This window comes from Anopheles darlingi, chromosome 2 (assembly GCF_943734745.1).
Source record: "Anopheles darlingi chromosome 2, idAnoDarlMG_H_01, whole genome shotgun sequence".
Lineage (NCBI taxonomy): Eukaryota > Metazoa > Arthropoda > Insecta > Diptera > Culicidae > Anopheles > Anopheles darlingi.
Window position 1 is genome coordinate 76,142,127 of NC_064874.1, and position 22,637 is coordinate 76,164,763.

The window sequence follows — 22,637 nt, forward strand, 5'->3', positions numbered from 1 at the left end:
AAAAGTACTTTTTTGCAAACTTGCCTTTCTAGATTGGATATCAGGAACGTAGTTTTGAACAAATCTTCCCCAAAATAGAACCAAATATTCTTGAAAAGTTATAGTTTAATATGAGATTATTTTTAAAAATTTATGTTTACTGGTTCTTCACTAAAAATCGTGAAAAATAAGCCTTTTTATGATCCGAAATAACCAAAGCCCCCCTTAAGTGTACAAATAGAAACCCGCCGTTTTCCCATAGGGGGTCTAGCAGTTGCAAATTAATCGATAAAAATATGCAAAACCCTGGTAATTACAGTTGGCGCATATGTCAACAACTCCCCAAAATCTCGTTTGTTTATTTTCACTCTGCTTTAAGTTATTCATGTGCGGACATGGCGAAATTTGAGCCGAATAAGTGCCATTTGTGCGAAGTGTTGCTTTTTGCGTTTCATGCTAAAAAAATGCAGCTAAAGCGCATCGAAAGATAGTAAAAGTTTATGGTGAAGCCTCCATTAGTGAAAGAATATGTCGGGAGTGGTTTTGCAAGTTCAAAAACGGCGATTATGACGTGCCAGACAAGGAGTGTCCCGCAGCGGTGAAAAGGATCGAAAATGCCGAATTGAACACTTTTTTGGAAGAAGATACTGGGATACTGGGTGCCGCACGAGTTCAAGCCGAGGAACATCGAACTGCGTCGGCGGCGGAGGTCGTGAAAAAATACCTGGAAGCATTAAAATGGCATATACTACCCCTCCCGCTATACTCTCCAGGCATTGCTCCGTTAGACTATTATTTATTCCGATCGATAACGCATGACCTGGCCGAGCAGCGCTTCCGTTCTTTCGAGGACACCAAAAGATGGATCGATGCATGGATCGCGTCGTAAGATGATCAATTTTTCCGACGAGGAATTCAAAAGCTGCCCAAATTGTGAGAAAAAGTTGTGGCTAACTATGGCAATTACTTTTAAGAATGAGTTTGTAAGGATTTGTTTTACAATATAGCCTCAAATTCTGAGAAAAAACGGCGGTTTTCTATTTGTACACCTTGTGTATGGTGAAAATGTCATATCTTTGAATTTGAATTTTTATATTTTTCATACATGAATAACAATTTTTGATTAAACAAATCCCATAAACATTGGTGAAATTATTTGCAATTCATTAACGCAATAAATATTAAACGTACGTCCTTATGTATGTTAAAAAAACGCAATAAATATCCTTCTTTCCGATGGAAACAGATTACAGCTCTTGAAGAAAACTCTGCTAATTGAAAAGAGTTCTAGACTTTGATGTACTTTTAAACTACAGTCCTATATAGTTACATTAAATTTATCATTCGACGATCGCTGAGCGCACACTGGCGCGAAGTTTCGCCCGCATACAAAGCGATCGTCACGTGTTCGTGGTGTGGCGGTTCTCCACATGTTCGGTCCGTGCAAGCGCTTCCTGCTGCGCGAATGCTGCGCTCCTCGTTCAAATTGTGCACCGTGTGGACGACGACGCTTCCCCAAAAAAGCGTGCGTGTGACCACGCGAAATTAGCGTGCGTGTGACCACGTGCACTAGGGGAAAGGGAAGGGCAGCCGTAACCATCACATGCCCGATATCCATCACATCGATATCGCGGTCTGCGGTGAATCTCTCCTTATTTCCGTCGCGCATCCAGGGGGTGGGGGGACCCCCACAAAACCAGAGAGTTTTTGCTTCCCTCTATTTTACTAAGAGCGCATGCAATCGTAGCGGTAGCACTACCTCCCTCCGATCGGTTGCCATGGTAACTGGAGACTCTTTCTTCTTCTTTGTTCTCGTGTTTTCATTTTGTTGTTGTTGGTTTTTGGGGTTGTTGTTGCATGGAAGTGATCGAACGCGCGTTACCCGGCTGGTATACTAAAAGGAGGCGGGTCGCGGAAACAGCCACGCGCGTTTTACAGCGTTGCCATGACAACGAGCTGTTCTTATACGCGATGGAAGAACAGTATTGTATTTTGATTACAAATAAACTAAAATATACGCATTTTATTACTCCTTTTTTATTTCCGCTGCAAACGTATATTGTAAATATTGCATTTCAGTTTTTTTTAAAGAGACTTACAGGCGAATTCGAAGAAACGCAGAGTTACACAAATTGTCTTGCAAAAACTAACTAAACGCTACCACAAAGGTTACAATTACTGCAACATCACACACATCGCACACTTATGCTACGGAGATAAATAAAGGAGAAAGAGGGTACGCAATTTATCGAAACGTCTATAGGAACAGTTTCCAATAAGCCACCATTAGCGGTGACGAACGATTCTTTCAACACATCACTTTTTTCCAGCGGGAAGGAAATGAATTTCAACTTCCCTCTTCAACCGCAAAGGCGATAATTACCTATCAAAGCTCGATTGCCACATGATGGTTGTAAGTAACGCTTGGTAATTACTACCTTTGCACTAGACTATCTATCGTCCAGTTCTCGTCCGTCCGACCGATAAATACAATCCGTCGGTGGTAGGGCTGTCGTAATCGCGGATTCAAACGCAGTATCGGTGCAGCACCATGTGCAGCGAAACGGAGTCGCGTCCGACCTAAACTATGCTGGCGTATAGGTGTAGTAAACGCAGCGCCAGTACCCTGCTGGTGCTTGGAGTGATCCTTCTCTGGAGTCCATCTTATCTCGTTCAGTGTGGGGTAGGGTTGTATCCGAGTAGTGTATGCGGTCGGCCCTTGTCAAGGCTTGCCTAATATCGTTTTCAATCCGCTCTCTCCAGATGACCCGTAAGCAGCTGATCAACTCGATGGACATGATGAGGTCGGCTTGTGCACCCAAGTTCAAAATAGAGACAGGCAAGTTTGTCGTACCATCCCGGATGAGAGATCATTCATCAAACGCACGCATGCGTTTCGATCTTTTTTTGCAGAGATGCTGGACAACCTTCGGAAGGGTATCTTCGAGGAGGATCGCGAGCTGAAGTGCTACACGATGTGCATTGCCAAGATGGCCGGGACGGTAAGACGCACGCATCATTTCGGCTTTCGCCTTTTCACTTGAACACTCGAATATCAAGCTTTCTCTCGCATCTCGAAGATAACGAAAAAAGGTGACATCAACATACAAAAAACGCTCGCCCAGATGGACGCCATGCTGCCACCGGACATGAGAGACAAGGCAAAGGAAGCGATCCATGCATGCCGGGAAACGCGTTAGTATCTCGGGCGCGATCATGATTTTATAGTTAACCGCACCGAGGCATTAATATCGTGTTTGTCGTGTTATTTCCTCTCAACGGCACCAGAGGGCAAGTACACGGACCCTTGCGATAAAACGTTCTACTCGACCAAGTGTCTCGCCGACTACGATCGAGATGTATTTCTCTTCCCTTGATCGATCCCCCATCTACTACGGTGCAGTCTATCGGCTAACACAACGATCAAGCAACAGGCTTACAGCACCGTCAGCAGCAGCAACAACAACGACCCGCAGTAAACACATAGGTGCTTCTCCGAGCATGACTATGCTAGGGGAATTGCTTCGTAACGCACGCACACTGATGGTTGGACCCTTTAGCTCTAAATTAGCTAATTAATAGTTTAGCAGCCAGCGCAGCAGCAACGACCAACCATGAAAGCACCCTCATGGCTGCCGTGGTGGTGGTGCATTGGGTGATGGGACAACGTTAGATGCCGGGTGCATGCTTCGTGAGGAAGTGAGAGAAGTGCAATAAACAACGACGAATGTCTGGACCCGCATATGAGATGAGTGCGGTCGCGTGGGATCCGAAGATGCGATGCTGCGCGCGCGCGTCCTCCTGCGCACCATGGTTCACTGCTCGTGCTCATCCCGCGTGCTCATTGAACCGTGAAATTGAATTACCATGCGCTGTGATGGTGTGGGTTGGGCTTCCACAAACAGCCAGCCCATACACATGGCCTTTACCCGCATGTTGTGGCTTGACACGCTCGAGAGCACGCTTGGTTGTCGGCGGGTGGGATGGTTGGATCGGTCTGGTTGGACGATGGAAAACCAGCTTTCATGGTTACCTCCGTTAAGCCGGTTTGTGTATGAAACCCTGCTACTTGATCTGTGTTTGGTGTCTTGTTTCACATCACCACGCTCGTTTCACGCGCACCGCGCAGGTTGATCGCGTCGAACAACGATCGTCCAGTCGAGCTCCCTGCGCTTGCTGCTGCTGCTGCTGCTGCTGCTGCTGCTGCTGCTGCTCGAGACCGCTTCCTTCTGTCTTGTTACTTTTTGCCTTTCTGCGGGAACTGGAAAGTCACTCAAGCGTATCGACTCAAGTAACCACGATGTCGATGATCATTCGTATGCTCGGTTCGGGCGACCCCTTCTTCGCTTGGCAGCCCGTTACTCGATCGCCGATTATTCCTCTCTGACGCACGCCACGATGTGCGTTGTTCGTTGTCGATCGAGACGCAGCACACTGATCGCCTGGAACGGTATAGTCATGATCCTTGGTTTCGGAAATATAATTTATTTCTTAATATTTTTTTAAAAGTAGTATAAGGATAGGAAAATTTAATCTATATGTTGAACCTACTTCATTTTTATATTTTTTACGGCCTTGATCCGAAAGCTATGCCTTGGGTGAGTCTCTGCTGACTCAACTTTCTATTTCGGGGTTCCTCGAAGGGCGAAAGTGACATTGAAGGCAGCCAACGTCATCGTACGTTCGGTCAAACATTTCCAAAAGCAACGCGGTACACCCTGGGGTTCCCATGGTGACGGAAAATGGTAACAATGCGGGTACGGCGCTCGATGTTCAATTTTCCTTGAACCCAATCACACGAATCGAAGTGGGCTAGCTCGCACAAACCGTACGGTGTTGTTGGCGCTCCTGATTTTCAAGAAGCGCCAAGTTTTTTTTTGGGTTGCACGTCCTAGGAGCAAGGATGAGCGAAGACAGTTTTCGTCGGATAAGCACACCGGAAACGTGGGTCGGTTCAGGTGGCCGCTGGTCATCCCATGATCCGCAGGAAATCAGTGAAAAACGTTCAGTGAACGAAGAACCTCCAACACACCAGCAGTATAAGGTGATAGCAGATCCAGATCCAGGTGCAACCGAAGAGGAACCGTCGTCTTACACCGAGCAGGACCACTACTCCGAGTCCGATTTTCACGATGAAGAAGAAGAGGAGGAGCCTGACGAACAGGACGAGCAGAACGGGCAGGTACAGGACACTCAAATCGCGGTATCGCAGTGTCAACCGGAGGACTTCGATACCGGAAGCCATCTGCTGCATATTGATTTCATAACGGACGAGCTGCAAACGTTCCGTCTTTCGTCCCACGACGGACCACACCTACGACGAGCTGGTACCGGCGGTAGAAAGACGTTCAACCAGCAGCAACAGCAACAGCACAACATATCCTTCAGCCGTGAGCGAGTGCGGCAGATCGAGCGGACCAACCAGATACTGCTTCGCCGAATACTGTCCACGAAGCCAACGCTACAGACGCTCAGCATTAGACCACAGACGGTTGCCAAACGAAATGTGAGTGTAGGGCTTACGGTAGTAGAAGCAGATACATTTATTTGCTAATTTTCCACTTTGCTACTATTTCTTTGTGCATCCCTTCCTCAAGAGTTCAACGGTTGTGTCGCGTGTTACCAGTGCCGCTCTTAATCGCCAAAAACTGCAGAAAAGGATTGCCAGCGACAATGAGGTAAGTGGTAAAAAAATGCGAAAGAATATGGATTCGTCGCTTCGACAGCGAGCATCTTGATGTGCCAACAATCCGATAATTATTTTACATGCCTTCCGTAGATTTTGCTGAAGAAAGTCACATCCATTGGCCTACCGAAGCGGACGACGAGCTGAATGTGAAACGAGTCGACCCTTGCGCCATTGTGAACAGCCCTAGCTGATGACAGGATAACGTTCAAGATCTTTTTCTTTTCTATAATGTGTTTTTTGTATTTGCCGTGTATTTCGAATCCCCAAATTTCCATTGATAATACGATGCGTTCCGTGTTTTGTGTATTCGGGGTTATGTTCCCTAAGCCTTACTTTCTGCTTTTCTGTCAGATTATACACACATTCAATGTGCACCCTAAAGACTGACTCATAAATAGGATTTTTCTATGTAGTGCTGCTACTGTTGTGGATGTTCCTTCTATCTCAATATTATGATCTGCACTCTTGGATTCTTGATTGGTAGTTAAGCAAAGATAAAGAAACTATTAAAAATAGAATTAAGCGATGTGCTATATACAAGAACCCTTCTTACAATCTCCATGAATATATTGAGAATCTGTGAATTATTGTAAGTGTCCCATCTGTTGCTTCAACAAATGATTGCGTACATCATCTAAATAGCGCCATAATTTGTGGATATCGGTACCTTTAAAACTACTCACGATAGCAAACTGTGCGAAAAATTGATGGACTAGCTCAGCGTTACCGCTGTGGTTCGCCATTTTGTCTAAAAAGCCATAGTACTGTCTATCGTAGAACAATCTGCCAACAATGAATTGATAAACGTGAGCGTCTACATTGTTAAACATCCACGAAATGTTGCTGTCGAAAGACTTTGCAATCTCCATTATCTGTCTGGTGTCCCCATTCAGGCCAGCGTTGGTAACAAACAATAAACTTCGCATCGGGCGTCTTTCCAACACAATCTAAAGGGTGATTTTTTGCTGATACTCGAAACCATGCAGAGCACTTGGAGGTTCTTTGAGTGGCTACTTGATCTCTGACCGTCCAGCGGCTTTAAAATAAACAGGCTTTTCCGAATTGCCTCGCCTGTTTCCCTTTTTCTTCTGCATACATCTGCGTTAAAGTCGCTACAACTCCTACCATGCGTAGAACGAGAGTTGGGGCGCTAAAGACAAACTGTCGCACTGAAAGTAATTGTTCGGACTACTATCCTCCCCGCACTAGTGCCACCAGTATGTATCCAACATCCTATCACCGTTGCTTTTATTGTTGAACCTCGCAAAATTTACTTTTCTCAAAAACATTAGCGACGCACATGCTCATTGAGCGAATCTTTCTGCTGTCGATTTTGATGAACATTTGCATAAGAATTGTATATGTATTTTTTTATTTTTAATGTTTCATCGTACCGCAACTATGTTTGAGAGATGCATTTTAATCATCATTTAAAATAAAAGTTCTACTGCGATAATTTTCAATCAAATATTTTGACCGTAAACAGAGCTTTGTTGGTTGAACGGCGACGACAACGACGAACCTGCACGAGTGACGTCACCCCAAGCAAATCGCAGTTGCGTTCGATGCTTTCCATCCATGCGTTGAGGTGGCAGCGTGAAGCATGGCACTGCCGACTCGTGTTGTTCGCGTACGCGAGACTCGCGTTGCGATTGTGGCGCTCTGACGGTGGTGACCCACTTTCCGCACTCGCCTCAACCTCGGCAACCGAAAAGTGAAAATCGAGAGCGAGGCCAACCGCCAGGGCCGGCGCAACCGCGCACAGGGACACGAGCCAAGTTCAATGGAAGCAAAGGAAGGCGTTCGAATGGCCGCACGCGATCGCTGCAGGATCTGCTCGGGAGGATCCTCTGGCCACACACTACATGACCTACTTTTCGACCGATCCCGGAGCGCCTTCTAGTGGCCCCCAGGACCGTACACCCGCGCGGCCCATGGGGGACGAAATTTGTTAGTAAAAGTGCCGAACGGTCGACCCAGGTCGCAGCTGTTGCAGGAGGTGAACGACGAGCTGCGTTTTACTACGTGCTAGCTGCTGCGTCCGCTGCCCGCCTAGGAAATGTACATGAATAAGGTTGTGGACTTGTGTCGCGCGCCGTCGCGGGTTCGATGACCCTGACCGAGGTTCAAGGAACCCAGAGACGACGACGACGACGACAACGACGATGACGCACCGCATCGCGCGTCTGCTATCAATGAGTACGTCACGATAGGGACCCCCAACATCGATTTCGTCGACAGAAGTTTTGTTAACAAAACGAGTCAATAAACGATCCCCGCCCGTAATATATCAAAAAAAAAAAAAAAAAAAAACGAGGGTCAGGTACGGGCCGCAATATTGTACTAGGGATGCATCATCCGGGCTGCTGACGGAGGTGGATAGAAACCCCCACTGGGGTGCCCCCCTTCGTACAGTGCAAGACGATTTTGTGTGTGTCGCGATCGTCGTTGATTGACAATTACACTCCGATGTGGCTATTGTTTTAGTAACACCACAATAAACTTGTTTGCTAAGACATAAAATTGGGAGTTTAAAGTAAAAGTATGCTGTTATCAGATATGTTTTTGTAATTCCGTTTTAAAATACCCATCCAATGAGCGTAAGAGAATGAACTCTAGCATTCAATTGCGCTTTATTGAAGTTTATTCGCTAACGCTTCTTTCGAACGAACTCGGTTCGATTGCTGTGCTGCGATGTCGATGTAAAATGGAAGTGTACTGTGACATCATCTGGCCTTAGGCCGTAGGACGGCCATCACAATTGCGCAATGATGAATGAGGAACACACGCACCATTTGGATGTGTGTTTGGCGAAGATGGTGGAGCGCGTTAATAGCTGAAGCTGGAACAACCGCGCTAGATATGTACCCCTGGTTGCCGTAACGTTTTGTTGACGGTACAGCTATAAACCAACATCGACCGGCTCGGGCTCTCTCTCCTACCCATGGTTCCATCGATTTAACCCCAGCACAACTCGTCTTAACAACGATCTTCACTTGTAACATAGCGTTGTCGTCGTTGCGAAGAGGAAGTTTTGGTTCCTGCGCTAGCTGCGAATTTATGATCGGGCGGAAACCCGTCCACTGTTAGTATGCTTATGATGAACCCGGTTGTCGACCCGTTACGATACTCACACACCGGGCGGGGGAACTGCTGATCGGTGAATACTACCCACGTGACACTACGGTACTCCACCAAATCGGTGTCGTTTACTTGTGGTCGCATAATGGGCCTAAAAGAAGAGAGAAAAGTGTCCCCAAAGATAACAGGCGCCAAGGTACCGCTGGAGGCTGAAATCGAGTGACAAAACGCAGTGCGGCCCCCTTCCCTCCAAACCGCCACACACACACGCACAGCTACAGGGCTAGTCACAGTCGCTAGTAGTCCAACCAACGTCACATTGTCAACCGCATTCGCTGATGGAGAAAGTCAACCGAAAGGCAACAGAAAGCTCCATCAACCGTGCCCCCCCGGGCGAATGAACGGGCTGCTGTTGCTACTCTCAGGGGGACTACTTCCGCGCCAACCCTGCCACCGTCTCGCTTAAGACGCCAGACGTGGAGCAACGTGCGCGCGGATGGTTTTCATTTTTTAATCCAACCAGCGCTACCCAGCGCCCATATCTTGGCGTCACGATGGAAGGTGTTGGCTACAAACGGGCGCTGGCCGAAGATAGTCGCAGCAGCATTCTTAGTGCGACCTGTGGGGGGGGGCGGTCCTCTAGTATGCTTTGCGTGAGTAGTGCGATACGGGGGTTTGTGTAATTGTCAAATAGTAAGCGCCGCTTCGACCAGGCCAGCATGCGGCCACGGAGGTACACTTTTAGTCTCTTCGCTGCGCTTCGCTATTGCTTGCTACACTGCGGATTGTGTGTGCTCGGTGAAAACGGAAAGCTTTTGGGGGCCGCATTGGGTTGTCGCAATAGCTTGCTATTCGCCCGCAGGTTGTTTGCTTGGACCTCGAAGGTGCCAAAGTACATAGTTTTGCACAACTTCCTCCGAGCACGGACACGAGGAATAAGCGTCAGAATCCTTCGTCAATGAATCGATTTTCCCCAAAAACGAAAAATGCAAATTCCGCTGCAGATTCAACGCAAAATCACTTCTTCGACAACCCACGCGTACCGCGGCCGCTTGCCGTGCCCCACTTTGGCGGCCCCCGGGTCGTTGCCCTCTCCCATCACGTTATATAGCGAAAGACCTCGCGGGCCGGTTGGCCAGCTCCCCGGGTCTAGCTCCACGGGCAGCTGGGCCCCGGCTCACGCCATCGGCACTACCGAATGATGGCGTCGCTCACCCGGCAAGCCCGGTGAGATTGACGGTTCTATGCGCCCCCTCTCTCCTCCTCGCTGCTACTGACCAATGTCCGTAGTGCCACGCCGCACCCCCCCTTCTTCCTCTAATGGCGATGCCCCACGACTCGCGCGCGTTTGGATCGATCGGTTTCGCTTGCGAGCAAACATGCGCTCTTTCTACATTTTTATGCAATTACAGATGGTATGGCCGGCACCTCGTGGCCGGTGCAGGCACCATAATGGCGGCCCACCATCGCCTGCTGGATGCTGCTGCGAAGTGGTTTGGTTTGATCGGTCGGTTATATGGTCAAATAGAAAAGGGAGTTTCTTCCACAAACGTTAGAGAGGCAACTTCCAACATGGAATCGATGCGCTCGCTGTTGGGAAGAGCAAAACAGGGCCCTAGTAGCGCTATCAGCACCTGAACCGCACCCCGGCATGTTGTTACATTGTAATGCTATCTGCAACGCGCCTTGCCAGCACATAGCCCTACAGTCAGCATCATCGGGTACCTAGCGATTCCCCCTCATGATCTCACCCAAACGGAAGGGGTTCGCCTTCGCGCTCTGATTCCCGTCGCAGCATGGCGCAGCATACATACTCACACACATACACACACACACACACACAGTCGCGCGCACGAGCGCACACCCATGTATTATGCTAGAGCACAGTAGAGCAGAGTAGGGGATTTCGACTTCCCATGATGCTGGGCTAGCGTCATCTTGCCGCTTACCAAGGGGCTGTTGTCTGCCTCCTAGCGTGCATAGGAACCTGGCAAAAGTTTTATCTCATTCACTGGACCGAGATGCTCGCGGTCTCACGCATCACCATAATCATCGCCATCATCATTATCATTATCATGGTGGCCATCCCCCCCTCCGGCCAGTGTCACTGGCAGAGACGAGACGAATGGCGACTATTTTTGACGACTGATTGATTTTATAAGATCATTTACTTCTCTTTCCAAGGATTATCACATATCTAGCATTAATACGTGCAATGGCCGAATGCATCGTATATTTATTTAGCGAATGATAAGAAGATAATCGATTGAACACTTTGTGCAAAATGGCTAAGCATCGCCATCGCTGCCGCCATCATGTATGTGGGTCCCGAGCATCATAATAAGTGCGACGAGAGCATCCAGCATCCAGAGCCACGCTAGAGAGATGAATGACTTCCAGCGCACTATTGAGATGCTCATGATGCTCATGATGCTGCTGCTGCTGCTGCTCTTCTTCTTGCAATTTTTCCCCATCTTTCGCACTCACCTTCTCGCTAAATTCGTGGCCAGGTTCGCAGCAGTGTGGTGAAGGTGGTTCCCGTTGCTTAGAAGGTGCTTAGAAATCCGACGCGATTCATGCTGCGCCCGTTCGTTCGTTCGTTCGTTCGTTCGTTCGTTCGCCCGCTCGGTCGTTGTTGGTGTGGGTTTCGTGTCTAGTCTGTCCCGCCGCCGATCGATGCGCGATAGCCGCCCCAGCATCATCATCTCGGACGAGCATCGCCCCGTCGTCGTCGTCGTCGTCGTCGTCGTCGTCGTCGTCACCGTTAGGTGGTACCGCTAGAAACCGAACAGATGCGCAGCCTCCTCGGTCGCCTGCAATGCTGTTCACTGCATTAGATGGTCGGATCGTGTGTCGACTAACCCGCCCCCAACTAGACGTTAGAAACGACGACACCCAGCACACGAACCAAGCTGGATTTGGCCGGGATTAACTCCGCGCGTGATACCGATGTCGACGACGATGACGGATTTACAGCATCCTCGCCGGCGTTAGAAGTTGTGTCTAATATTCGAGCGACGGTTGGGTCGTGGCGGCGGTCTTGGCAGCGGCTAAGCCCGTAGGACGTCGAAGTAAAAACCAAAAAAAGAATAACCGAAGCTGGTTTGAATTGAACTTAATCAGAATCTACCCGGCCACCAGACGCTCGCGTTGGTAACCCATTGGCTGCCATCGTGGCCGTTGCTTAGAAGCGGTGTTCCGGTAGCGGCCGACATCCCTAGAGCGCTCTGGGTTGGAGATGGTGGTTTTTGCTTTTCAGTTAACGCTCGTTTTTAAATTGAATAATTCACTACTCTTGGAAATGTTTGGCTAAACTTTGGTTTATGAAATCTAGAATGAAGGAAAGTTTCTTGATTAAAATGGTGCCATATTATGCTAAAACTATTATTATCCGTGTTCCTGCTTCTGAAAATAATGCTATTGCTTCTTGATAAATCATTTGCTGACAAACGGGCTCATCGATCATCATTTTCGGTTTAATGTTGCCAGTAAACCGCTCTAAGGGAGCGGAATATTTTTTGTGGTTTAATGTATCTTTCGATCCTTTTATGTGAAAACAAATTTATGAAAATCACGAAACACTGCAGCAACTCTGGAAGGAGCAGAGGAGCTACATTATCTTAACACATCCTTCCAAGACCGAGAATCAACATCGTACATCGACATTCGTCGACGCGACTGTGGTGGTGTGGTGTGGTGTGTGTGTGGTGTGTGACGCGTTTGTTGGTGATCTCGGCACCAGAACCAGACACGCAGGATTGAATTCAGCCAAACCGGTACGGTTTTAGGGTTCGTTTCGTTGAACCCGCCGCCTCGGGTCGCGAGGTGGCATCCCGATTGCGAGAGAGAGCTTCCGCAACACATAAGTGACGACGACCTGCTGGGGCATCTATTTTGCGACCACATCAGCCTCCATGCACCTGAAATGATTTCTTTACCATTTTGCATACTATTTTAAATAGTCTTAATGTGTTGCAATTCGCAGAATTACAGAGATCAACTAACAGATTTTCTATATTTTTCCAGAAATCGTTTCCTATCTATTCGGCTTTCTAAGGACAATGCCAAACGCCCAGAACCCAACGGCCGTCGCGTGGTCGTCGGCTGTGTCCTTGCGGAATGGAAAACATAAAAAAAGAAAAATAAATTGAAAATTTTGAGAGAGAGAGTTAGCAACACGGCTCTACCAAGAGTGCATGCGCGGTCACAGGTAGCATCTTCAACCCTTTGCCATGTGGCAGGCCTTCGATTGATCCACCGGCCGGTTGCCAGACGCACACACTTATATCTACACCACGTCAGTGACGTCAGCAGACGGCAGGCTGCTGCCGATGAGATTGAAGATTTGAGATGATGCGCCCGTGGTGTTAGTTGGTGGAGGACGATCAGCTGCTGGCATTGGGGATTTGGGGGTGGGAAAACATGTGATTTTTTCTTCCGCACATGGTACGGGCCGCAGCACCGTTAGCATGCGGCTTTACGACCATCGGTGATCACTATTTCGGGGGCTGCTCGCTACGGCTACTGTCACGCTCTATTCGTACCATACCGGAGATTAGAAAATGCTGTTCGTAGGAACCGCTGAATGATACCAACATTCATATATTACATCAAAGCCTGTTGGTAATGTGTTGAAGAAGGGAATGTATTTTTATCTTTTTTGGGGATAATATTTATTGCAAATATAAATAGATTTTAAGCGACATTTTTTTCAAATATTTAAAAAACGAAGAATATAACGTGATTCCACCATGGAAACGCAGACGCAAGATTTTTGGGACATCCATAACATATCATGAAGGGGAAGACCGTTGTTGGATTGTATGCGATAGTTTGCTGCCCGTTTTGGCCGTCAATGTACTTGCCACCCTGGTATGATGCGTTGCAATCAACATTTTCGACGAGTTTCGAAAAATTCCGCGCAATCGCGCCGATGTGCGCCATCGCTGTTGTCGCCTGTTACAAATACCGCACGCAAGCTGTACGCAACTACTCGTATTCCAAGACTATACACTCTTGTATAGTATCATAAAATAGGTAAACAATGTTTGTATAGTATCATAAAATAGGTAAACAACGGGTGCGATTTTGCGATTTTTTTTTCTCTATTAGGTAATCCGTTAGTGTCCAAATCTCCAATTGATACTCAATTGCACTGCATTTCGTCGTGCTCGTCTTTGTGCTTCACTTTAATGGCCGTATCATCATTCGAGTAGTTCTTAGACCGCGCCATTCGTTTTGGAAACCAAACTATCCGATCATAGCACTTTTTTTTCCACTAACGTTAAAGTATAGTTGAAGTCTGACAACGAAACATACATAAACAAGGCCGAACTTTTGTAAATTGATGCAATCCGCGCCAGTAACTGGCTCTTTTGTAGAATTTTCGGCACATACTACGTACACTGTATAAGACACAAGAATAGACTGAACTATTCCGTGCATGCTGAAGAAACACTATTAGCCAAAGCTTATGTTGCGGATGAAGTTAATGCTCAACTACAGAACAGACATCACTGCTGGCCCTTTCTAAGTGTAGCATTATGTGTCGATAGCATTATGTGTCGGTCGACGGAGCATCAATTTGTGTGTCGGAGAAGGCGATTCAAATTGCGATCCGGCGCAGCAAGGGTAGTGCTGTTATCAGGTAAACTACGATGCAGTAAAATCGTGCTGCAAATACATTTGAGAACATCATATTTTCATCATCAACCTTTCTAGATACTTTCTTTCGCTGATTTCATGGCAGCTACATGGAAGCGGGCGGCACATAGGTAACAGTGCTAACCAAATGATAGCTGACAATTTCACAAAAACACGAATCTAGAAAGTCATTTGCTTTATTTCAAACGCATTTCTTCTATCACGCACACACCGGAGTACACACTCGCAGACAAAAAAAAAACAAGATCATTGGGGGTTTACTTTCTTCAAGTATAATATCACTACAAATATAGGAGCTATTTCGTGATTCACGATCTACTGCTACGATAGCCCTTTATGGGCGGTCCATCACGATATTCTTCTTTTATATTTTTGGAATGTTTGCCCGACTTTGGATAAAGGAATGATAAGTTGAGCGGCGTTGGAGTGTAGGTAGGTGCAGCAGTAACTGAACCGTAGCAGGACAACATTAACAGAGCAGGGTAACGGTACCGTTGTCACCACCGACCAGCATCATTCGGTTCAGTGGTAGCAGCGCAAAGCTTGTCAGCACACCGCGGAACGTTTCGGAGCGCAGCTTCGTGTACGAGTACGGGGCGTCTGGCAGTATCGAGGCATAGACGCCGATGCGATTGGTCGGTGTACCGACTATCAACTCAGGCCCGCTGTTCGCCATGCAGTGTACCGGCTCTGGACGTGTCCTGTGAAGAAGAGAATGCCTTTTTGTTACATTTTTTTTTATTACGAAATTAACAAGTTGGCCATATTCGGTCACAACTAGAGTTTCAATCGAAGTGTACATTGATCAAACTTGTTTCACCCGAAGACTAATAATTCCCAAGTAAGTGATAGGAAGCTGATTGGCCGTGGCCAAACGAATAGTATAGTATCCTACAATTTGCAACGCCGCATACGTACCGCATATGATACTGCAAGTGTCCGCTGCTCGGGTTCCACACACCGATCAGTTGATCCAGACTGGAGCTAACCAGCTGGGCATCGTTCGGAGCGAGCAGCTGCAGTAGATCATTGTCATTGGCACGCCACGTGGCTATGATACCACCAGTTCGTGCGTCCAGCACTCCTATGTGACCAGAGTTAAGCCCAACGGCAATCCAGTTAGCACTCGGTGCTACCGCTATGGTACGCACCGTACCGAGTGGTGCCAGTGCAACCTTCCATTCGTGGCAGTAGCTAAAGGTGCGGGCATCGATCAACTTTACCGAGCTATCGGGTGTCCCTGCCAGCACCAAGCAGTTCGGCGAGGGAAACGTTTTCACCACGGAAACGGGCGCATGTCGGGGCATATCCAGCTGGCCGATCTGTGAACCAACGAATGGATCCCACAGATGAACGCCAGAATCACAGGAGATGGTAAGCCTGTGTGTAGGGAGGAAGGGAGAGAAATGTTCAGGTTTAGTATGGCTGCCTCACTAAGTTTTCCTTCTCGTTACTTACCGCAAGGCTTCGAGGAACGCCAACGAATGGACTGATTTCCGATGATTGGCGTACGTGAATTGACAGGAGGACACCTTGGAACCATCGCCTTCGCTGCGCAACGACCACAGCTTCACAGTTTTGTCCTTGGAAGCGGAGATGAAGCTATTTTCATTGTCCAGTGCCAACAGCGCCTTAATGGAGCTTGAGTGCCCGGTATAGGACTGCAGTTTGATCTGCTTCAGATTAAGTCGCGTGTCCTTTTCCGAACGGCCTATCTCATGCTCCCAGTATGCGAGCCAGTTGCCACGCAAGTTTCGCGAGCTGTTCACATTGTCCAACTTGTACGTTACCAGACCTAGGAGATCCTTATGCTCGAGCTGCGTCCACGATGACATCGGTACTGCCGAGCCGTCGGTATCACGTCCGGATTCGATGCGATTCCCGATAATGTTCGAACCAAAGCTATTTGAACAGTTGAGCGAATCCAACTGTTGCTGATGCTGCAGGGATTGCTCCTCTTCGTCAGAACGTTGGGCATCGAATGAATGGCCCGTTCCCTTGGACGAGCGGCGGTAGTCCATCTGTTCGTGCTCGTGGCATAGGTTGAGGATGAGCGGTAAATTGCGGACACAACGTGCCATCTCCTGCTGGCCGAGGTAGTTTAGGAACGGTATGAAGCTATAGTAAGCCAGATTCGGAGTGAATACGTCGCGGATCTCCTCCATCGCCTTCATCCGTCCGCCGCTGCTATCAGCGCCGGCCGTGTTTGGGGGAGCATGCTCACCCAACAGGACCCCCGGTGGTGTGAAGCTACCGAAGGGAAGCTCACCTTGGGATGTCATCCCACTATGCGGATCGACCGTGGTGGTTGCGCCTAGACTATCCGGATGCGCGTACGCTTTGTCGAAGATTAAGAAGAATCGTTGCAGGGCCGGCACACAGATGTGTTCCCGCGTCATCTCGCGACCGATTCGCACCGACAGGACGTAGAGTGTGTCGATCAGCTTGCGTGCCAGCACCGATCGTGCCAGGAAACCATTGGGCATGGTGTACTTGGTCGACTCGAGAAGTCGCACCGCCGGATGCAGTATCTGGCGCAGGAACACTTCCGACAACTGCTCCATTACGGTCGAATCGTTCAGGTACGGTACGAGACACTTAAGCAGCTGGAGTGCACTAATCAATCCGCCCTCGAGCGTCACGGTGATCTTTTTACGACACAGCGCGATCACTTCACCGGCATGTGGTAGGTACTGGGCAAGAATGAAGTGCTCACCGAACAGGGCCGATATCGACGTTAGACAATCGATGACACGCAGTGCCGCACCATCGCCCACGACACCACCGTCGGTGATGGAGAAGTGATTCAATCCTTCGACACCACCCGTCAGCGGGGACGGTGATTGGTTCCGCTCGTCACCAGTCGTTTCGCCCGGGAACAAATTCTCCGCACCGATGTAGCACAGTGTTAGCATCTTGAGCAGGTTCCTCGAGAGGTAGCGTGCGGTCAGCACGGGCCCCAATCGGTGCGATAGCCACACGATACTCTCCGAGCTCATCTCCGAGATGCGGTTCGAGCGGATCGTCCGGTTCGAATCTACCGATCGCGATCGGTTCAGTTCGGAAGTGTGCGTCGGCCGGCCAGATTCCTTGGGTTCTTTGGCGGTCACCTCGCTAGGTGTCTTGGAGAGAAATTCGGCCGAATCGAGACTCTTCTTTGAGCCGATCTCACAACCGATCGAATTGAACTCAATGCTGCGCCGGAACGAGGACGGTATCGGGATGGTAGGAGATTTCAGCTCCTGGCTTCCACTTGCGACGGCAGATTCAGTTAACGTGCTCTCTTCGAGTGCTTCTTCTGCTTGCGAGAGGTTCAGCTTCAGGTCGTAACTCGTTCCCAGTTCCGGTTCATCATCGATGATGCGACGCATCGCCTGCTCTACCGCTACTTCATCATCCTCGATCGTGCTCCGCCGTTTCAACGTTGAATCCTCATCAAAGCTAAACATTTCATCCGCACCTCCAACGCCGACACCACTACTACTTCCGGTTTCTTGAACGCTCGCTGGATCGTCATCGAGCGGGAAGCTTCTGCCAGCCACCGTAGGAGAAATCGTTTTGTCGGAACAATTTGGCGATACCAGCGTGGTCGTGTCAACGTTCGAATGTTCCGAGACGGGGTCGACGGTGGTGGCGGCATTCAGTTTGAAGCTACGGTAGGAGCGTGACTTTCGAAATTCACCGGACCACACGGATGGTTCGTGAACGTGGTAGCAGGGCTGAAAGTCACCGTCCCGGTACCCACCGACCGCCTCGACCAGTGGCACGATGAAGTGATCAAGGAAGCACCGCAATCCGAACCGTACGATCAGCTTCAGCAGAAAGCTGTGATGGTAAAGCTTAACCGATTTCTCCGACTTGAACGAGGTATAGCGTGGCGTGAACTTGGCCGATCCACCTCCACCAGCTGGGATAAACCCTGGCATGCCCAGCATCGTCGTAGGGTCGGTGCCACTGCCATCGCCACCAATCGGTTTGGTAGTTGCTCCGGGCCGAGCTCCCGGTCCACCGAAACCATCGCCTTCGTCCGAATCGTACAAGGCAAGAATCGGCTGGAGAAGGTATTCCTGAGTCTTTCGTACGCCCAGCGCCGTAGCGAGCGAATCGAACATATTCCAGGCAGCTGGTATCGAGGTATCGTCCTGGCGGATCAGCTCGATAATGTGCGGCAGTATGAGTTCCACGACCGAGAACTGCTCGCCACCGGGGGCTAGCAAGGGATCGGCAAGGGCAACACACGCATTGACCTTACACTCGGCGATCCGCCGTCGATACTCGATGCGGGTTCGATCGAGAGATGCATAGCGGGAGCAGTTTTTCCCATCACACTCGAAGAACGTTTGCAGCTCGAGCAGCTGGACACACTCGTCGTACGCACCGAGAGCACGTATCGTACGGTAAAGCCGACCGTATGTGCTCGGAAATGGAATTAGTAGATTTGCGAGCAGCGGTTGCAGATACTGATGCGGCGTTGCTGGTGGAAGCCCACGATCCGTTACGATCGCACTGGAATCTCCTAGACCTAGCAACTGCCGTACGATCGGTAGTAGACAGAGGGGTAGTGCCTTTGGTTCATCGATCACAAGTCGCTTTGCAGCCTCTAAACGCTCGTCGAACTCCTGTCGCAGACAGCTCCCGAGCGGCAGCAGCTTCGGTGCAAGAAAGATCTCCACGATCAGACAACCGAGTACCTGGAGGTCTTTGGTGCGCTGATGGAGCAACACTTGTTTGAGCGATTGGCGTTGCAGCTGGGCTTGTAGCGGATCGCCTGAGAAGCCCATTCCAGAAGATCGCACCTCTTCACCGCTTCGTCCCTTGAACGAGCGTTCGTACGCTTCGCTGAAGATCCGATTCACGAACGCATTACCACCGGTGCCGATTGCCGATGGACGGGCATCCATCCGAGAGCACCACAGATCGTACTCGTCCGGTTGCTTCCCACCGGCCGGAGTGCACGATTCCGTTGCGTGAAACACTTTCATCCGGAAGGTTCCCAAGCTTTCCACAGCAATAAGCTGCGCAATCGGATTGTAGCCCTTCGGCAGGGAAAGCGTTCCCGGAGAGTTGGGCTGTACGTTGATATGATAGCTGGATTCCGACTTGAGAGCGTGGTACTGCGACGGTAAGTTTTGTGTCGAGTGACGGTATGCGGACCCGGGTTCTTCCCGCCTTGGTGATCCGTCGCCGTGCGAACGGAATTCTACGGCAGATGGTGCTAGTACACCGGTATTGCTTCCGGCAATCGTCCGAGTGAGATCCTCGGTGCTTCGTGTCAGGCGACGATTGCTATCCTGCTGCAAGTGCCACCGCGGTGGCGTTTTGCTATTCCACGCCGTCACGAACTGGCGCGGTGGATGCGGGCACGCAAACAATTGGACCACACCGCGATGACAGAGATTCTGGTGTTTATCGACGAGCGAAAGGCAAACGTTCTTAGAGCGGATTGAGGCACCACCGGTGAGCTTGTAGCCAAAGGTAAGATCGATCCAATGGTGCAACCGTTCTGAAACGTATTGGCTCTCGAGCAGTTCCCGGTGTTTTACCACGAAATCCTCCGGACAGCTTGACCAGCTCGGTATTTCCAGATCCGGTAGATCCTCGTGGATGCTCTTAAAGACGGACGGATCGGAGAAAAACTCCGGTATGCACTCATCCGGTGTCCATTCGTAAAGCCGTGCTATCGTTGCCGGATATTCGGCCGGCACCCAGATCGGTCGAACGTGTTTGCAGAGGGTCGCCTTCGGCGTTCGCCGTGCCATGTACACGTAGTAGGTTATCTCCGAAAGTACATCCGACACATGATGGGGCACCGTTACCGGCGCGTCCTGCTGATCCGTATGTACCGCTGCAATGCCAACCGTGGCCGCCTGGAATGTGAGATCGAGCTGAGCGTCTCCCTTGTTGAGACGAAACTTGGATCGCTTCAGATCACGCCACGCTTGCCCGGAACGGGATGAAAAATCGGTAACCCAGGGCATAATGTGGTGGAACTCAGGGCAACCAATCCTCCGACCCGTCATGTGGTTCAGAATCGTCAGGTAATCGAAGTTTGACAGCTGCCCATGGCACCACATTTCGCAGTACTCACGCAGCGTGTACCGCAGGTCAAGCCCAGCGGATGGTTTGGGAGTGAGAAAGGACTGTTGCTGTTGTTGCTGCTGCTGCTGCTGTTGGCCCACTGCTGTACGTTCCTGGATCAGCTGCAGCTCACCGAGCTGCCGTAACAGCTCCTCGTCGTATTCGAGCAGATTGGCCTCCAGTTTGGGCATCACCCGGATCCACAGATTCTCCGTCAGGTAGATGTCCTTCAGCGAGATATCGCCCACGTTTAGGCCACGATCGTGACACGAACGCATCATCTGCAGCAACTGGTAAACGATGAACAGCGGTTTGTTGTACGATCGTTCGATGATCGCTGGACTGTAAGTTACGCAGTCGAGCAGATTGTTCGTCAGATAGAGTTCATAGATAATATAGAACGCAGTTCCGGTTTCGATCGTAGCTATCGCGGGAAACAGATTGGCGGCAGCTGCTGCGGGACTGGCGTTTGATCCACCTTCCACCGTTGGTGCACAACTTGCGTTTTGATTTGTGATGCCCGTATCGGGGTCCTTCGGTGCGTTTAATGAGTATTGCTGCAGTATCGGGCAGCCAAAGGTACGGTGCAGTACCTCCCGGAAGACGCTGTCATACGGCAGGGTTACAGCGTTTACTGATATGTGAGGATTGCTGACTGGTTCGGCCGCAGTTCCGGGGCCTTTCTTTGTACTGAGGGATTGGTGATGATGTGGGTGCTGTTGTTCGCTGAACGCGCTGCTGACGGCGTTAGCCACCGGAGGAATGGCGGTGACGTCGGGTCGTGAGCCTGCATACTTTCGGTACGCAGCCTTCCAGGCATTTTTGTGATTCGTTGACGACACGTACTGCAGTAGCTGCGAGTAGTGCAACGGATCCTCCACGGTGCCACCATCCGTCCCGTAGGAGGTAAGTGGATCGTTTGCTGTGGCACCCGTTAAATGCTTGCTTCGTGGTAGAGGAATTACTTTCGTACTTTGCTTTGGATATACCTAAAACGAAAAGGGATTGAGTACATTAGCGTACATTAAAGTGATTTACAATCGAGGTATGTTATCAATTCAATATTAATTTAAATGCGATTAGTTTCATAAATCCCGTTTCTTTTGGCGCTGTGCTTTTAATTAAATCCGACCGTAATTGCTCTTTTTTGCTCTCTGCTTTCTTCGGTTCAGCTCCGTTATCGGCTCAATATAATCGTGAATCATTGAATGAAGAAGAAAATCGAATCGAAAAGGTGAAATTGTATTGGCCTCGCCGGATGCAGTGTAGGTCAATCGAAATGATGCCAAAGACTTCGAGATGAAAGAAAGGAGAGAGTCAAGAGGATGGTGGATCTTACCGCGGCGTAAACCCTGCTCCACGGCCCCGTTTCGTTCTCCGGAGGCCACTCGAGTGCGTCCGCTAATCCGTACGTAGGAAACTCTTTCGGGACGCGACCGCCGTGCGTGAGGCCGCGCAACCACGATTTGTGCACCAGCAACACCCATCGATTCGGATGCCAGGTTTCACGGATCTGGTGCTTGGGGATGGAAAACTCATGCATAAACGCCTCCATCATTGCAGGTGCCTCCCACCGATCACGCGACACACCAGGACACCCAACATTGATCTTAGCAGGACCCCACACCACGGCACTTCTTATCTCAACCGGATGATCACGAACTACATTAACGCAGGAAAGTTAAAAATTGCACTATAACTCGCTGATCCATCTTCTCCTTCTTCTTCGGTGAGGGTTTACCCCAGTGCGGCTATGGAATCTAGCTTCCTGGGCCTTGAATTGGCTCTTATCACCTTTAGTTTTATCACAAAATTCAGGAAATTGGGCAAAATAGTAAAAAACCCCCACTTCCAGCAACCAAAACAACGGTGCAGTGCGTTTACACTACTGCGGTTTGGGAGTCGAAAGGTCCGTGGAATTTTCGACTCCTGGTCCGTTTATACATTAAAACTGGATTCAATCTGAAGCGTGCTTGCGTTCGTGCTGCAACATTTTCTGCTTGGGTTTGCGTCCGGGATAAATTGGTTGTTGGCACGACTAAAATTTCTCTGCTCGCCACCAATTTTCACTTTTCTTCTTTTTTAAAAACGTCCCAACGAGCAAATCGCAGAAAGTATTAGTTAATTAAAACCCTAGACTTCTCCA

General features: G+C 49.4%; 3 protein-coding genes across 3 annotated transcripts; 2 read left to right on the forward strand and 1 right to left on the reverse strand.

The window, feature by feature from the left end:
* The first annotated feature begins 2,514 nt into the window (after positions 1-2,514).
* On the forward strand, positions 2,515-3,935 carry LOC125949678 (general odorant-binding protein lush-like). Its single transcript, XM_049676942.1, has 5 exons — positions 2,515-2,662; positions 2,743-2,818; positions 2,893-2,981; positions 3,060-3,174; positions 3,268-3,935. Exons 1-5 carry the CDS (start codon positions 2,567-2,569, stop codon positions 3,354-3,356), a joined length of 465 nt encoding a protein of 154 aa, XP_049532899.1. The 5' UTR covers positions 2,515-2,566; the 3' UTR covers positions 3,357-3,935.
* A 947-nt stretch (positions 3,936-4,882) lies between these two features.
* LOC125959532 (cilia- and flagella-associated protein 97-like) lies at positions 4,883-5,812 on the forward strand. The gene is made up of 3 exons (XM_049692357.1): positions 4,883-5,485; positions 5,577-5,657; positions 5,759-5,812. Exons 1-3 carry the CDS (start codon positions 4,883-4,885, stop codon positions 5,810-5,812), a joined length of 738 nt encoding a protein of 245 aa, XP_049548314.1.
* Positions 5,813-14,571: 8,759 nt separating this feature from the next.
* Positions 14,572-22,328, reverse strand: LOC125949610 (WD repeat-containing protein 81). The gene is made up of 4 exons (XM_049676796.1): positions 21,831-22,328; positions 15,872-21,480; positions 15,332-15,793; positions 14,572-15,114 (listed from the first exon to the last, which is right to left on the reverse strand). The coding sequence occupies exons 1-4, from the start codon at positions 22,047-22,049 to the stop codon at positions 14,883-14,885; spliced, it is 6,522 nt and encodes a 2,173-aa protein (XP_049532753.1). The 5' UTR covers positions 22,050-22,328; the 3' UTR covers positions 14,572-14,882.
* Positions 22,329-22,637: the final 309 nt, after the last annotated feature.

Excerpts from the sequence above, each read along its gene's own strand:
- LOC125949678 (XM_049676942.1), top strand. The coding sequence starts at position 2,567 with ATGCTGGCGTATAGGTGTAGTAAACGCAGCGCCAGTACCCTGCTGGTG. Across the intron at positions 2,663-2,742 it reads CTTATCTCGTTCAGTGTGGG|ATGACCCGTAAGCAGCTGAT; the intron begins GTAGGGTTGTAT and ends CGCTCTCTCCAG. Across the intron at positions 2,819-2,892 it reads CAAGTTCAAAATAGAGACAG|AGATGCTGGACAACCTTCGG; the intron begins GCAAGTTTGTCG and ends CTTTTTTTGCAG.
- LOC125959532 (XM_049692357.1), top strand. The coding sequence starts at position 4,883 with ATGAGCGAAGACAGTTTTCGTCGGATAAGCACACCGGAAACGTGGGTC. Across the intron at positions 5,486-5,576 it reads AGACGGTTGCCAAACGAAAT|AGTTCAACGGTTGTGTCGCG; the intron begins GTGAGTGTAGGG and ends CCCTTCCTCAAG. Across the intron at positions 5,658-5,758 it reads GGATTGCCAGCGACAATGAG|ATTTTGCTGAAGAAAGTCAC; the intron begins GTAAGTGGTAAA and ends TGCCTTCCGTAG.
- LOC125949610 (XM_049676796.1), bottom strand. The coding sequence starts at position 22,049 with ATGATGGAGGCGTTTATGCATGAGTTTTCCATCCCCAAGCACCAGATC. Across the intron at positions 15,794-15,871 it reads GCGTTCCTCGAAGCCTTGCG|GCTTACCATCTCCTGTGATT; the intron begins GTAAGTAACGAG and ends CCCTACACACAG. Across the intron at positions 15,115-15,331 it reads CACTTGCAGTATCATATGCG|GACACGTCCAGAGCCGGTAC; the intron begins GTACGTATGCGG and ends TCTTCTTCACAG.